Source organism: Mytilus edulis, chromosome 9 (assembly GCF_963676685.1).
Source record: "Mytilus edulis chromosome 9, xbMytEdul2.2, whole genome shotgun sequence".
Classification (NCBI taxonomy): Eukaryota; Metazoa; Mollusca; class Bivalvia; order Mytilida; family Mytilidae; genus Mytilus; species Mytilus edulis.
In genome coordinates this window covers 41680525-41693871 of record NC_092352.1, presented here as the reverse complement: position 1 = coordinate 41693871, position 13347 = coordinate 41680525, and the positions used below count along the sequence as shown (strand labels likewise).

At 32.5% G+C, this 13347-nt stretch overlaps 1 protein-coding gene across 1 annotated transcript in view; it reads right to left on the bottom strand.

Moving 5' to 3' along the window:
- LOC139488351 (zinc phosphodiesterase ELAC protein 2-like) overlaps positions 1–13347 on the bottom strand; it is a 33158-nt gene that overhangs the window by 13557 nt on the left and 6254 nt on the right. Inside the window, exons 5-10 of the mRNA XM_071273885.1 lie at positions 12826–12880; positions 9572–9775; positions 3138–3226; positions 2080–2138; positions 1351–1411; positions 844–895 (exon numbers count right to left, since the gene is read on the bottom strand). Of these exons, the coding sequence (XP_071129986.1) occupies positions 844–895; positions 1351–1411; positions 2080–2138; positions 3138–3226; positions 9572–9775; positions 12826–12880 (520 nt within the window). The remainder of the gene's footprint in view (positions 1–843; positions 896–1350; positions 1412–2079; positions 2139–3137; positions 3227–9571; positions 9776–12825; positions 12881–13347) is intronic.

Here is a 13347-nt window from a genome sequence, read left to right as displayed (position 1 = left end):
TTATATTAATTTGAGATATGTTGATCTGTTATATAAATTTGTATCTTATAAACTTGACCAACTTCTTAATATTAGTCAGACATACGGTCCAAATACTCATTCAGTCTAGAACAGTTACATTATTCCTTTGAGCCCTATCTAGTTGAGTTTTGCTGTCACTAACATTTTAGCTTTTCTTACTTCATTTCATATTTACATTACTTTTCTTATTGCAAAAAATCACAGGATTTCTATATATACCGCAGAACAAGTTGATCTGCTTATAGGTGACTTTTTCAGCTTCAAAATCAAAGAATTCACTCAACCCTCAAATGAGTCGATTTATTTATTCAAATATTTATTTTAAAATTCTAGTACAACTGACACTTTCAAATGCAATGTCAAAACAGATGGCGATTGAATCACACTGCTGGGATCAGACTTAAATCAGAAGAGTCTGATTCCAGTGCTATATTATTTCTGTACTTTGTGATATGATCTTGATGTAAAAAAAGTTTATACATTTTGTACATCAAACATTTCAATGAAAGATAGTAGTTTCAATACAGCATTTCATTCATCACATTTTTTCCTTTTGTTTCCAGTCAAATGTCAAACCTGAAAAAATGAAAAAATGAAACAGACCCAAAAATTTTGGTTTAGACAGGTTTCACTCTAACATTTCACAGGTTTCACTCTAACATTTCACAGTTTTCACTCTTAACATTTCAAAGAACAAAATGCATTCTAAAAATTACTCACAAACACAGATCAAGTAGCTTCAATTAGCAATGAATGATATGTGCAATGAAGGCTGAAAAATTACATTATCAATTAAAATAACCCATATGCTTCCTCACTCACCTAGAATAGGTTTTGGGTTTTCTTTTGGCATCAACACTTGGTCAGGATGAATCTGAAAAGATCTATTAATGTTTAATCTAATATTAAATTACCCTCTCTTTCAGATAGCCATAAATAATAACAGCTACATGCAAGTTTAATGTATTCATGGTAAGTTTTATGTATAGAAAAAAAAAAAAGAGTAGATACTGCAATTTATAATAACATTGATTATAACAGTAATCAGTATATAAATATAAGTTATAACTTCCTTCAACCTCATCTGTGGTGGTTCCGAATGTTTGATTTCCTACACAGCAACTAAAAGCTCACAGAAAGACAAGAAAAAACTCTTTTTATTGCTACAAGGGTATTCGTCAGAAGAGGCAGATTTCAATCAATTATGTCTAACACCTTTAATAAAGTAACGTATTTCAATAATTATATTTACTAATGATGATTCCATTGTTAATAAAAAAAAAAAAAAAAAAAAATGTCTAATGATATATATAGTATTAATGATCATACCACCGTTTCATCTGGTAGTGTCACACTTTCTTCATTTTTTAACTTCCCAATCAAAGGACCTCTAAAAGTTAAACAAACAACAGACAAATCAAAATCCATGTATATTTTACACATACTATTCATTTTATTCATTTGCTGCTATAAAATAATAAGTAACTACTTTTTTATTGTCAAATAATGTATCTTCTAGATATGAAATTTGAGTATCAATACTTTGTACTTTTTGTTGTCAATGTTCCTTATATTAATCATACTAAGCCATTTCAATTGATATTTCAAAGTGTGAATTTCTAGGTTGTGATGTTACACTATTGTTACAGTTAAGGGTGAAGGTTGGTACTTATTAAAATGTTTAAACTGGCTGCATTTGTTTGCACCTGTCCTAAATCAGACACCAGATGCAGAATTAGTCGTTTGTTGATATGGTTAAGTGTTTCTTGTTTTCCGATTTTTGACATAGATACGACTGTTGGTTTTCCTGTTTAAATGATTTAACAATAGTCATTTTTAGGCCCTTCATAGCTCGCTGTTTGGTGTGAGCCAAGGCGCTGTGTTGAAGACCGTACTTTGACCTATAATGGTTTACTTTTACAAATTGTGACTTGGATGGAGAGTTGTCTCAGTGGCACTCATACCACATCTTCTCAAACAAAAAATTCCTTTTTTTTTTTTTTGGAAACTTTTAGTGAATTTTGTAGTTCTGTGTGAAATAGCTATGAATATACTTACGGTTTTAATCCTAAACTTTTACATCTACTTAAATCAACACTTCTTGGACGTGGATGTGGCTGAAATACAGAATATACTGAATTATCTCTATATGTCATTATTTTTTAAAGTTTTTTATTTTAGAAAACAGTACTATGCTACCTAAAGTCCGTTTGACTTCTATAAATCTTCAAAAAATATTTAAAAAATTTTTTTTTTCATTTTTTTCTTTTTCTTGATGTACATTTGTATGTTAATGTATGATATATACAAACTCTGACTATGAATAACATAATTTTGGGCGAATAATAAAACAAGTTACCATTTAGGTCTCTATGTTAATTCTATTCTTTTTTATATAAAAAAAAACTTGATGGAGTAAGTATGAATAGTGTAACAGCCTACCATTCAAAACAAAAACATAAGACATGTGCTTCATGCTTTAAAATTTAAGGTTTTATATACATGATATATGTTATTCTTTTTTTATTTGCAAGAGTTGAATAAAAATTCTAATGTCAAAATTGGTGTATTTAATAATTTATGACAGGCAACAAGCTACAGAAATGTATTTAGATTATAAAGAGAATTAAGAAATTTACAATGAGTTACAATGAAATGTACTCCAACCTGACAAATTTTGAATGATTTTGTTTGGTTTTGGTTGTATAAACCAAGGTCACTTACAGTTGTGTTAATCTTCTGAGTTTTGAGTGACTTTATTTTTGTTGAACCAACACTTAAACTATCTTAAGACATTCTTGGGCAGGATATTGGAAAACAATATACTATATTAGTGACTTCCTCAATAGCCAATTAACATATCTATGATTTTGAGACAACTTGATATTTCCCTGGTCCAAGGTAGACAATTTATATGGTTTAAAAGTCAAGTTACACATTACAAATGGATTTTAGGTTTTATTATCACATATGTTTGATTTTACTTATATATATATGTATGTAGTTTTGGTTAACTTTCTAAGATTCCCTAGTACAACATTTTTAATTGAAAACAATTACCACAATAAACATGATAAAACAAACAACTATCACTGTTCAACCTTACTCTCATTTACCTTAATAATGTATGCATAAGTACAATCTGGATCTGTTAATGGCATAAACACTGATAGTTTCTTCTTTTTGGTAGGTGGACTAGATGGTTCTGAAATTATTCAACATTTTGGCTACTTACATGCAAGTCAATTCAAATAATGGCTTTTTATTCTAAATTAAGCAATTTGATTACTATTTATTGGTATGATTAAAAATTAATATGTTCATGTTTATGTTTTGATGGGTTGGCATAGTAGGACAACTTAAATACATGTATGTTCTATTTCTTCCGTTCAAAACTTTCAAGTTGTTTTGAGCTGACATTAGCAATTATATGAGTTGGGTTGCTGTCTTATTGAAGTTTATATTATTCATGTTGATTTTTACTGGTTGTTATTAGATCTTAACTCATTTCAAGTATCGTCATGGTTTTTGTGTCAATATATGTAAATCATAATATACAAGGCATACTTCATATTTATCAATCATTTTATTTTAAGAAAACATAACCAGATGCTCTGCAGGGCGTAGCTTTATACGACCGCAGAGGTTGAACCCTGAAAGGTTGGGGCAAGTATGGACACAACATTCAAGCTGGATTCAGCTCTAAATTTGGATTGTGATTAAATAGTTGACACAGCATAGGTTTCTGACACAGAATGAATGTGTTCTAATGAACTTAAAATTTTTGTTTTCTCTTAGAGCAATTCACTATGCTGTTGAATATTAATCCTCTCAAAAAAATGTTTGAAGAAATTTTCTTTTTTATTTATGAAATTTCAAATGAGAAAAATTGAACCCATTTTTTTAATCACATCCCCCTTTCCCTGATTCCAAAACAAATCTCAATTAAAATTTCTAATGGAGTTTGCAACAATAACTACTCATTTAAATACATCATAAAATATTAAGATGTAAAAAAACTGCTTGTTATCACTGAATGGTAAAGATTATTTTAATTTATCAGTTGGTAGTAAAAAGTGAATATACATTGTATATTGTATATAACAAAGATTTAAGTTGATTCTGGACAAAGAAAGATAACTCCAATTAAAAAAAAATCTTGCTATTGCACAATATTTTGCAATTAGATATTTCTTGCTTACTATTCTGGACAAAGAAAGATAACTCTAATTTAAAAAAAATTTGCTATTTCACAATATTGTGCAATTAGATATTTCTTGCCATTGCACAATACTGTGCAATTGAAAAGACCTGCTATTGCACAATACTTAATATAATAATTTTAGATCCTGATTTGGACCAACTTGAAAACTGGGCCCATAATAAAAAATCTAAGTACATTTTTGGATTCAGCATATCAAAGAACCCCAAGATTTCAATTTTTGTTAAAATCAGACTAAGTTTAATTTTGGACCCTTTGGACTTTAGTGTAGACCAATTTGAAAACAGGACCAAACATGAAGAATCTACATACACAGTTAGATTTGGTATATCAAAGAACCCCATTTATTCAATTTTTGATGAAATCAAACAAAGTTTAATTTTGGACCCCGATTTGGACCAACTTGAAAACTGGGCCAATAATCAAGAATCTAAGTACATTTTTAGATTCAGCATATCAAAGAACCTAAATGATTCATTTTTTGTCAAAATCAAACTAAGTTTAATTTTAGACCCTTTGGACCTTAATGTAGACCAATTTGAAAACGGGACCAAAAGTTAAGAATCTACATACACAGTCATGACAGTTAGATTCGCCATAACCAAGAACCCCAATTATTCAATTTTGATGAAATCAAACAAAGTTTAATTTTGGACCCTTTGGGCCCCTTATTCTGTTGGGACCAAAACTCCCAAAATCAATACCAACCTTCCTTTTATGGTCATAAACCTTGTGTTTAAATTTCATAGATTTCTATTTACTTATACTAACGTTATGGTGCGAAAACCAAGAACTAGAGGCTCTAAAGAGCCTGTGTCGCTCACCTTGGTACATTTGTATATGTGAATATTCAACAAAGGACACAGATGGATTCGTGACAAAATTGTGTTTTGGTGATGGTGATATGTTTGTAGATCTAACTTTACTGAACATTCTTGCTGCGTACATATATCCCCATCTTTAATGATTGGCCCAGTAGTTTCAGTTGAAAGTGTTAGTAAAAATTTACAAATTTTATGAAAATTGTTAAAAATTGACTATCGATTCGTCTGAAATTTTCAGGGCAGATAGATCTTGACCTGATAAACAATTTAACCCATGCCAGTTTTGCTCTTAATGCTTTTGTTTTTGAGTTATAAGCCAAAAACTGCATTTTATCCCATGTTCTATTTTTAGCCATGGCAGCCATCTTGGTAGGTTGACCAGGTCAACGGACACAATTTTTAAACTAGATACCCCAATGATGATTGTGGCCAAGTTTGGTTTAATATGGCGCAGTAGTTTCAGAGGAGAAGATTTTTGTAAAAGATAACTAAGATTTACGAAAAATGGTTAAAAATTGACTATAAAGGGCAATAACTCCTAAAGGGGTCATTTGACCATTTCGGTCATGTTGACTTATTTGTAAATCTTATTTTGCTGAACATTATTGCTGTTTACAGTTTATCTCTATCTATAATATTTTTCAAGATAATAACCAAAAACAGCAAAATTTTCTTAAAATTACCAATTTAGGGGTAGCAACCCAACAACAGGTTGTTCGATTCATCTGAAATTTTCGGGGCAGATAGATCTTGACCTGATAAACAATATTACCCCATGTCAGAATTGCTCTAAATGCTTTGGTTTTTGAGTTATAAGCCAAAAACTGCATTTTATCCCTATGTTCTATTTTTAGCCATGGCGGCCATCTTGGTTGGTTGACCGGGTCACCGGACACAATTTTTAAACTAGATACCCCAATGATGATTGTGGCCAAGTTTGGTTTAATTTGGCCTAGTAGTTTCAGAGGAGAAGATTTTTGTAAAAGATAACTAAGATTTACGAAAAATGGTTAAAAATTGACTATAAAGGGCAATAACTCCTAAAGGGGTCATTTGACCATTTCGGTCATGTTGACTTATTTGTAAATCTTATTTTGCTGAACATTATTGCTGTTTACAGTTTATCTCTATCTATAATATTTTTCAAGATAATAACCAAAAACAGCAAAATTTTCTTAAAATTACCAATTTAGGGGTAGCAACCCAACAACAGGTTGTTCGATTCATCTGAAATTTTCGGGGCAGATAGATCTTGACCTGATAAACAATTTTACCCCATGTCAGAATTGCTCTAAATGCTTTGGTTTTTGAGTTATAAGCCAAAAACTGCATTTTACCCCTATGTTCTATTTTTAGCCATGGCGGCCATCTTGGTTGGTTGACCGGGTCACCGGACACAATTTTTAAACTAGATACCCCAATGATGATTGTGGCCAAGTTTGGTTTAATTTGGCCTAGTAGTTTCAGAGGAGAAGATTTTTGTAAAAGATAACTAAGATTTACGAAAAATGGTTAAAAATTGACTATAAAGGGCAATAACTCCTAAAGGGGTCATTTGACCATTTCCGTCATGTTGACTTATTTGTAAATCTTATTTTGCTGAACATTATTGCTGTTTACAGTTTATCTCTATCTATAATATTTTTCAAGATAATAACCAAAAACAGCAAAATTTTCTTAAAATTACCAATTTAGGGGTAGCAACCCAACAACAGGTTGTTCGATTCATCTGAAATTTTCGGGGCAGATAGATCTTGACCTGATAAACAATTTTACCCCTGTCAGAGTTGCTCTAAATGCTTTGGTTTTTGAGTTATAAGCCAAAAACTGCATTTTACCCCTATGTTCTATTTTTAGCCATGGCGGCCATCTTGGTTGGTTGACCGGGTCACCGGACACAATTTTTAAACTAGATACCCCAATGATGATTGTGGCCAAGTTTGGTTTAATTTGGCCTAGTAGTTTCAGAGGAGAAGATTTTTGTAAAAGATAACTAAGATTTACGAACTAGAGGCTCTAAAGAGCCTGTGTCGCTCACCTTGGTCTATGTGAATATTAAACAAAGGAAGCAGATTGAAAATTGACTACAAAGGTCAATAACTCCTACAGGGGTCAATTGACCATTTCGTTCATGTTGACTTATTTGTATATCTTACTTTGCTGAACATTATTGCTGTCTACAGTTTACCTATATCTATAATAATATTCAATATAATAACCAAAAACAGCAAAATTTCCCTAAAATTACCAATTCAGGGGCCGCAACCCAAAAACAGGTTGTCCAATTCATCTGAAAATTTCAGGGCAGATAGATCTTGACCTGATTAACAATTTTACTTCATGTCAGATTTTCTCTAAATTATTTGGTTTTTGAGTTATAAGCCAAAAACTGCATTTTACCCCTATGTTCTATTTTTAGCCGTGGCGGCCATCTTGGTTTGATGGCCAGGTCACCGGACACATTTTTTAAACAAGAAACCCCAAAGATGATTGTGGCATAGTTTGAATCAATTTTGCACAGCAGTTTCAGAGAAGAAGATTTTAGTAAAAGATATATAAAATTTACGAAAAATGGTTAAAAATTGACTTTAAAGGGCAATAACTCCTAAAGAGGTCAACTGACCATTTTGGTCATGTTGACTTATTTGTAAATCTGACCTTGCTGAACATTATTGCTGTTTACAGTTTACCTATATCTATAATAATATTCAATATAATAACCAAAAACAGCAAAATTTCCTTAAAATTACCAATTCAGGGGCCGCAACCCAAAAACAGGTTGTCCAATTCATCTGAAAATTTCAGGGCAGATAGATCTTCACCTGATTAACAATTTTACCCATGTCAGATTTGCTCTAAATGCTTTGGTTTTTGAGTTATAAGCCAAAAACTGCATTTTACCCCTATGTTCTATTTATAGCCATGGCGGTCATCTTGGTTAGTTGGCGGGGTCACCGGACACAATTTTTAAACTAGATACCCCAATGATGATTGTGGCCAAGTTTCAAATAATTTGGCCCAGCAGTTTCAGAGGAGAAGATTTTTCTAAAAGATTACTAAGATTTACGAAAAATGGTTAAAAATTTACTATAAAGGGCAATAACTCCTAAAGTGGTCAACTGATCATTTTGGTCATGTTGACTTATTTGTAGATCTTACTTTGCTGAACATTATTGCTTTTTACAGTTTATCTCTATCTGAAATAATATTCAAGATAATAACCAAAAACAACAAAATTTCCTTAAAATTACCAATTCAGGGGCAGCAACCTAACAACGGAATGTCAGATTCATCTGAAAATTTCAGGGCAGATAGATCTTCACCTGATTAACAATATTACCCCATGTCAGATTTGCCCTAAATGCTTTGGTTTTTGAGTTATAAGCCAAAAACTGCATTTTACCCCTATGTTCTATTTATAGCCATGGCGGCCATCTTGGTTAGTTGGCGGGGTCACCGGACACAATTTTTAAACTAGATACCCCAATGATGATTGTGGCCAAGTTTGGTTAAATTTGGCCAAGTAGTTTCAGAGGAGAAGATTTTTGTAAAAGTTAACGCCGGACGCAGGACGACGACGGACGACGACGACGGACGCCGGACGCCAAGTGATGAGAAAAGCTCACTTGGCCCTTTGGGCCAGGTGAGCTAAAAATGCTTATTTGGGACCCTTTTTGGCCCCTAATTCCTAAACTGTTGGGACCTAAACTCCCAAAATCAATACCAACCTTCCTTTTGTAGTCATTAACATTGTGTTTAAAATTCATTGATTTCTATTTACTTAAACTAAAGTTATTGTGCGAAAACCAAGAATAATGCTTATTTGGGCCCTTTTTTGGCCCCTAATTCCTAAACTGTTGAAACCAAAACTCCCAAAATCAATCCCAACCGTTCTTTTGTGGTCATAAACCTTGTGTCAAAATTTCATAGATTTCTATCAACTTAAACTAAAGTTATAGTGCGAAAACCAAGAAAATGCTTATTTGGGCCCTTTTTGGCCCCTAATTCCTAAAATATTGGGACCAAAACTCCCAAAATCAATACCAACCTTCCTTTTGTGGTCATAAACCTTGTGTTAAAATTTCATAGATTTCCATTCACTTTTACTAAAGTTAGAGTGCGAAAACTAAAAGTATTCGGACGACGACGACGACGACGCCAACGTGATAGCAATATACGACGAAAAAAATTTCAAATTTTGCGGTCATATAAAAATTATTATTTGAATTTAAGAGCCCAGCAACACCATGAACACTTAACTTTTGCTCAAACCATGAAATTTGATACCCACAAATTAAAGTAATTTCACAGTACCAGATTTAACTTTTTACCAGATATTTGGGATTCAAAATAATATATGCATGCATTAGTTTCTGAATTAACCGTGTTCTAAACTATGTTCAATAAGGTAGCAATCTTAAAATAAGAATAAGTACAATTTCACAAAAGAATAATTTCTGATCATCCATAACAAGCATTTTACTTGGGAGTTTTCATTACTCACCTGCATTTGATATTGATGTTCCCTCTGATGTTATTGAACTATCTTGAACGTCTGTATTTGAATTTGTATTTTTATCAGATCTGTTTGAGGTAGATATATCTTTAGAAGGATTATGAAATTGTTCTTTCTCCTCAGGTAGTAAAGGCACATATGTAACATTGACGTTGTCATCACTGTAGGTTGTCATCCATGGCTGATGCCTTCCTGTTATAAAAATATTCAGGATTCAGATAAATATATTTATAAGAACTAGAGGCTCTAAAGAGCCTGTGTCGCTCACCTTGGTATATATGAATATTAAACAAAAGAAGCAGATAGATTCATGAAAAAATTGTGTTTTGGTGATGGTGATGTGTTTGTACATCTTACTTTACTGAACATTCTTGCTGCTTACAATTATCTCTATCTATAATGAACTTGGCCCAGTAGTTTCAGTGGAAAATGTTAGTAAAAATTTACAAATTTTATGAAAATTGTTAAAAATTGACTATAAAGGACAATAACTCCTTAGGGGGTCAATTGACCATTTCAGTCATGTTGACTTATTTGTAAATCTTACTTTTCTGAACATTATTGCTGTGTACAGGTTATCTCTATCTATAATAGTATTCAAGATAATAACCAAAAACAGCAAAATTTCCTTAAACTTACCAATTTAGGGGCAGAAACTAAACAACGGGTTGTCCGATTCATCTCAAAATTTATGGGCAGATAGATCTTGACCTGATAAACAATTTTACCCTGAGTCAGATTTGCTCTAAATGCTTTGGTTTTTGAGTTATAAGCCAAAAACTGCATTTTACCCCATTGTTCTATTTTTAGCCGTGGTGGCCATCTTGGTTGGATGGCCAGGTCACTGTACACATTTTTTAAACTAAATACCCCAAAAATGATTGTGGCCAAGTTTGGATTATTTAACCCAGTAGTTTCAGAGGAGAAGATTTTTTGTAAAAGATTACTAAGATTTTTGAAAATTGGTTAAACATTGACTATAAAGGGCAATAACTCCTAAAGGGGTCAACTGACCATTTCGGTCATGCTGATTTATTTGTAAATCTTACTTTGCTGAACATTATTGCTGTTTACAGTTTATTTCTATCTATAATAATATTCAAGATAATAACCCAAAACAGTAAAATTTCCATAAAATTACCAATTCAGGGGCAGCAACCCAACAACGGGTTGTCCGATATATCTGAAAATTTAAGGGCAAGTAGATCTTGACCTAACAAACAATTCCACCCATGTTAGATTTGCTCTAAATGCTTTGGTTTCTGAGTTATAAGCCAAAAACTGCATTTTACCCCTATGTTCTATTTTAAGCCATGGTGGCCATCTTGGTTGGTTGACCGGGTCACTGGACACATTTTTTAAATTAGATACCCCAATGATGAGTGTGGCCAAGTTTGGATTAATTTGGCCAAGCAGTTTCAGAGGAGAAGATTTTTGTAAAAGATTAATAAGATTTACAAAAAATGGTTTAAAATTGACTATAAAGGGCAATAACTCCTAAAGGAGTCAACTGACCATTTTGGTCATGTTGACTTATTTGTAAATCTTACTTTGCTGAACATTATTGCTGTTTACAGTTTATCTCTATCTATAATAATATTCAAGATAATAAACCAAAACAGTAAAATTTCCATAAAATTACCAATTCAGGGGCAGCAACCCAACAACGGGTTGTCCGATTCATCTGAAAATTTCAGGGCAGATAGATCTTGACCTGATGAACAATTTTATCCCATGTCAGATTTGCTCTAAATGCTTTGGTTTTTGAGTTATAAGCCAAAAACCGCATTTTACCCCTATGTTCTATTTTTAGCCATGGCGGCCATCTTGGTTGGTTGGCCGGGTCACTGAACACATTTTTTAAACTAGATACCCTAATGATGATTGTGGTCAAGTTTGGTTAAATTTGGCCCAGTAGTTTCAGAGGAGAAGATTTTTGTAAAAGTTAACGACGCCGGACGACGACAGACGCCGGACGCCGGACGCTAAGTGATGAGAAAAGCTTACTCGGCCCTTCGGGCCAGGTGAGCTAAAAAGCAACATCATATAAAATACTGAAGCTAAGAAACCTTTTTGTATAAATAAGTATTATTTTGTACTTCAATAATAGCAATGTTACTTTTTTCAATTACCTATGCTATATTTAGCTCATGTTTGTTCATCATAATTTGTGGACCTTGCAGTAATAAATATGTAGGACTCGGAGGTGCGATTGGGATGCTGAAGTGCGATGGTCACGCTGAAGTGCGATGGTCCATGCCGAAGTATGATGGTCCTTTCGCTGAAGTGCGATGGTTTTGTGTATGACGTTTGAATAATATGACGTTTTCAAAATACAACATGGATTCGCAGGCAGGAGAATAGGGTTTTGTAGATGAAGGTTTCATGTTAACAAAGAAAAGTAAGGAAATAAGAAAGAAACAAACAATTCAAGTCCCGAACAGTTTTAAGCATTACATGTTGAGGTTAAAAAAATATGTTAAAACATTTTAGGCAGCAAAGCGGCTAAAAGATGAACTTGGTCACCAAATTGGCTAACCAGTATTCTGATTTATGCCGCAGACTTTTTGTACAATAAATACAGTATACTAATCTAAATATTAATCTTAATTTATCTTACATGACTACTGTACTTGGACTTAGAAATCAACAATCTAAATACTGGATTTGATGTTTTGGGCAAAAATATTCTACTCTTGAGTACTGAGTAATCATGGTAATGTTTTATGACAAAAAGCCAACCCTGATATGATAACTAAGCTACAAATTTCTTAACCAAAACAGAATGGAAAATAAGTGCCTGACAGACAATTCAGATCATTAAGATAAGACATCAATAACCAACTTATAAAATGTAGGTCTCTCAAACATCTCCTTGACAAGATAATCTGCCATCTTTAATTAATAGCTACTGCAAACATCTGCATCTTTCAGATACCTGCCAACCTCTGAAACCTTCAAAGAGGGAGATCTCCCCGTCAGCAATGACAGCTTAGTGGGAAATTTTGCGCGTACAACTTTTTAAAGTGAAATATATGAACTGTTTATTTATTTATATACAAACACTTATAAGAGTTAATAGATATACTTTATTTCTTTCAATATATGGTTATATCCTATACATGGTGTGTTGTTTGTTTCTTTCCTTTATCATTATCTTTTGACATTTACATGAAAAGCGGGAGGGTTGGCAGGTATGCTTTCTTAAAGTAGCTACCAGTAAATAAATGCTTCATATTTACCAATTATTATTCTGCAACCTTCAGCAAAAAAGATGGCATCTCTAGTCACAGTTTCCTAAAAAAGTAAAATAACAGGGATACATAATACATTGTTTCGTACCAATGTATGCATCATTATTGTATACAAATAAACATATAAAATTTGAACATGCCTTAATTTCTGACATATATAAATGTAGCTGTCCTGAGTAGAAACCCAGATATGCTGTGGACATTTTTTTTGTCTGTTCACATCAATTTAAGATTTGGAGTAATTTAGAACTTACACTATTAGAGAGAATGAGAGCTTACACAATTGGTTTTTACACATGCATAGACAATTCTTAAACAACATGAACAAGACTGTTATTTGACCTCCTCTTGGTGGATTGAATTGGTTTGCAGCCTTATTAACCTTTTACACAATACCTCTTTTCATCAAGACATGAAATACAAGCTTTCATACTATGCCTGAATTTCAAAATACTGATATCAACATTTTTTTCTTTCTACATGTCTTATTTTTTATTCATCAAGTAATGA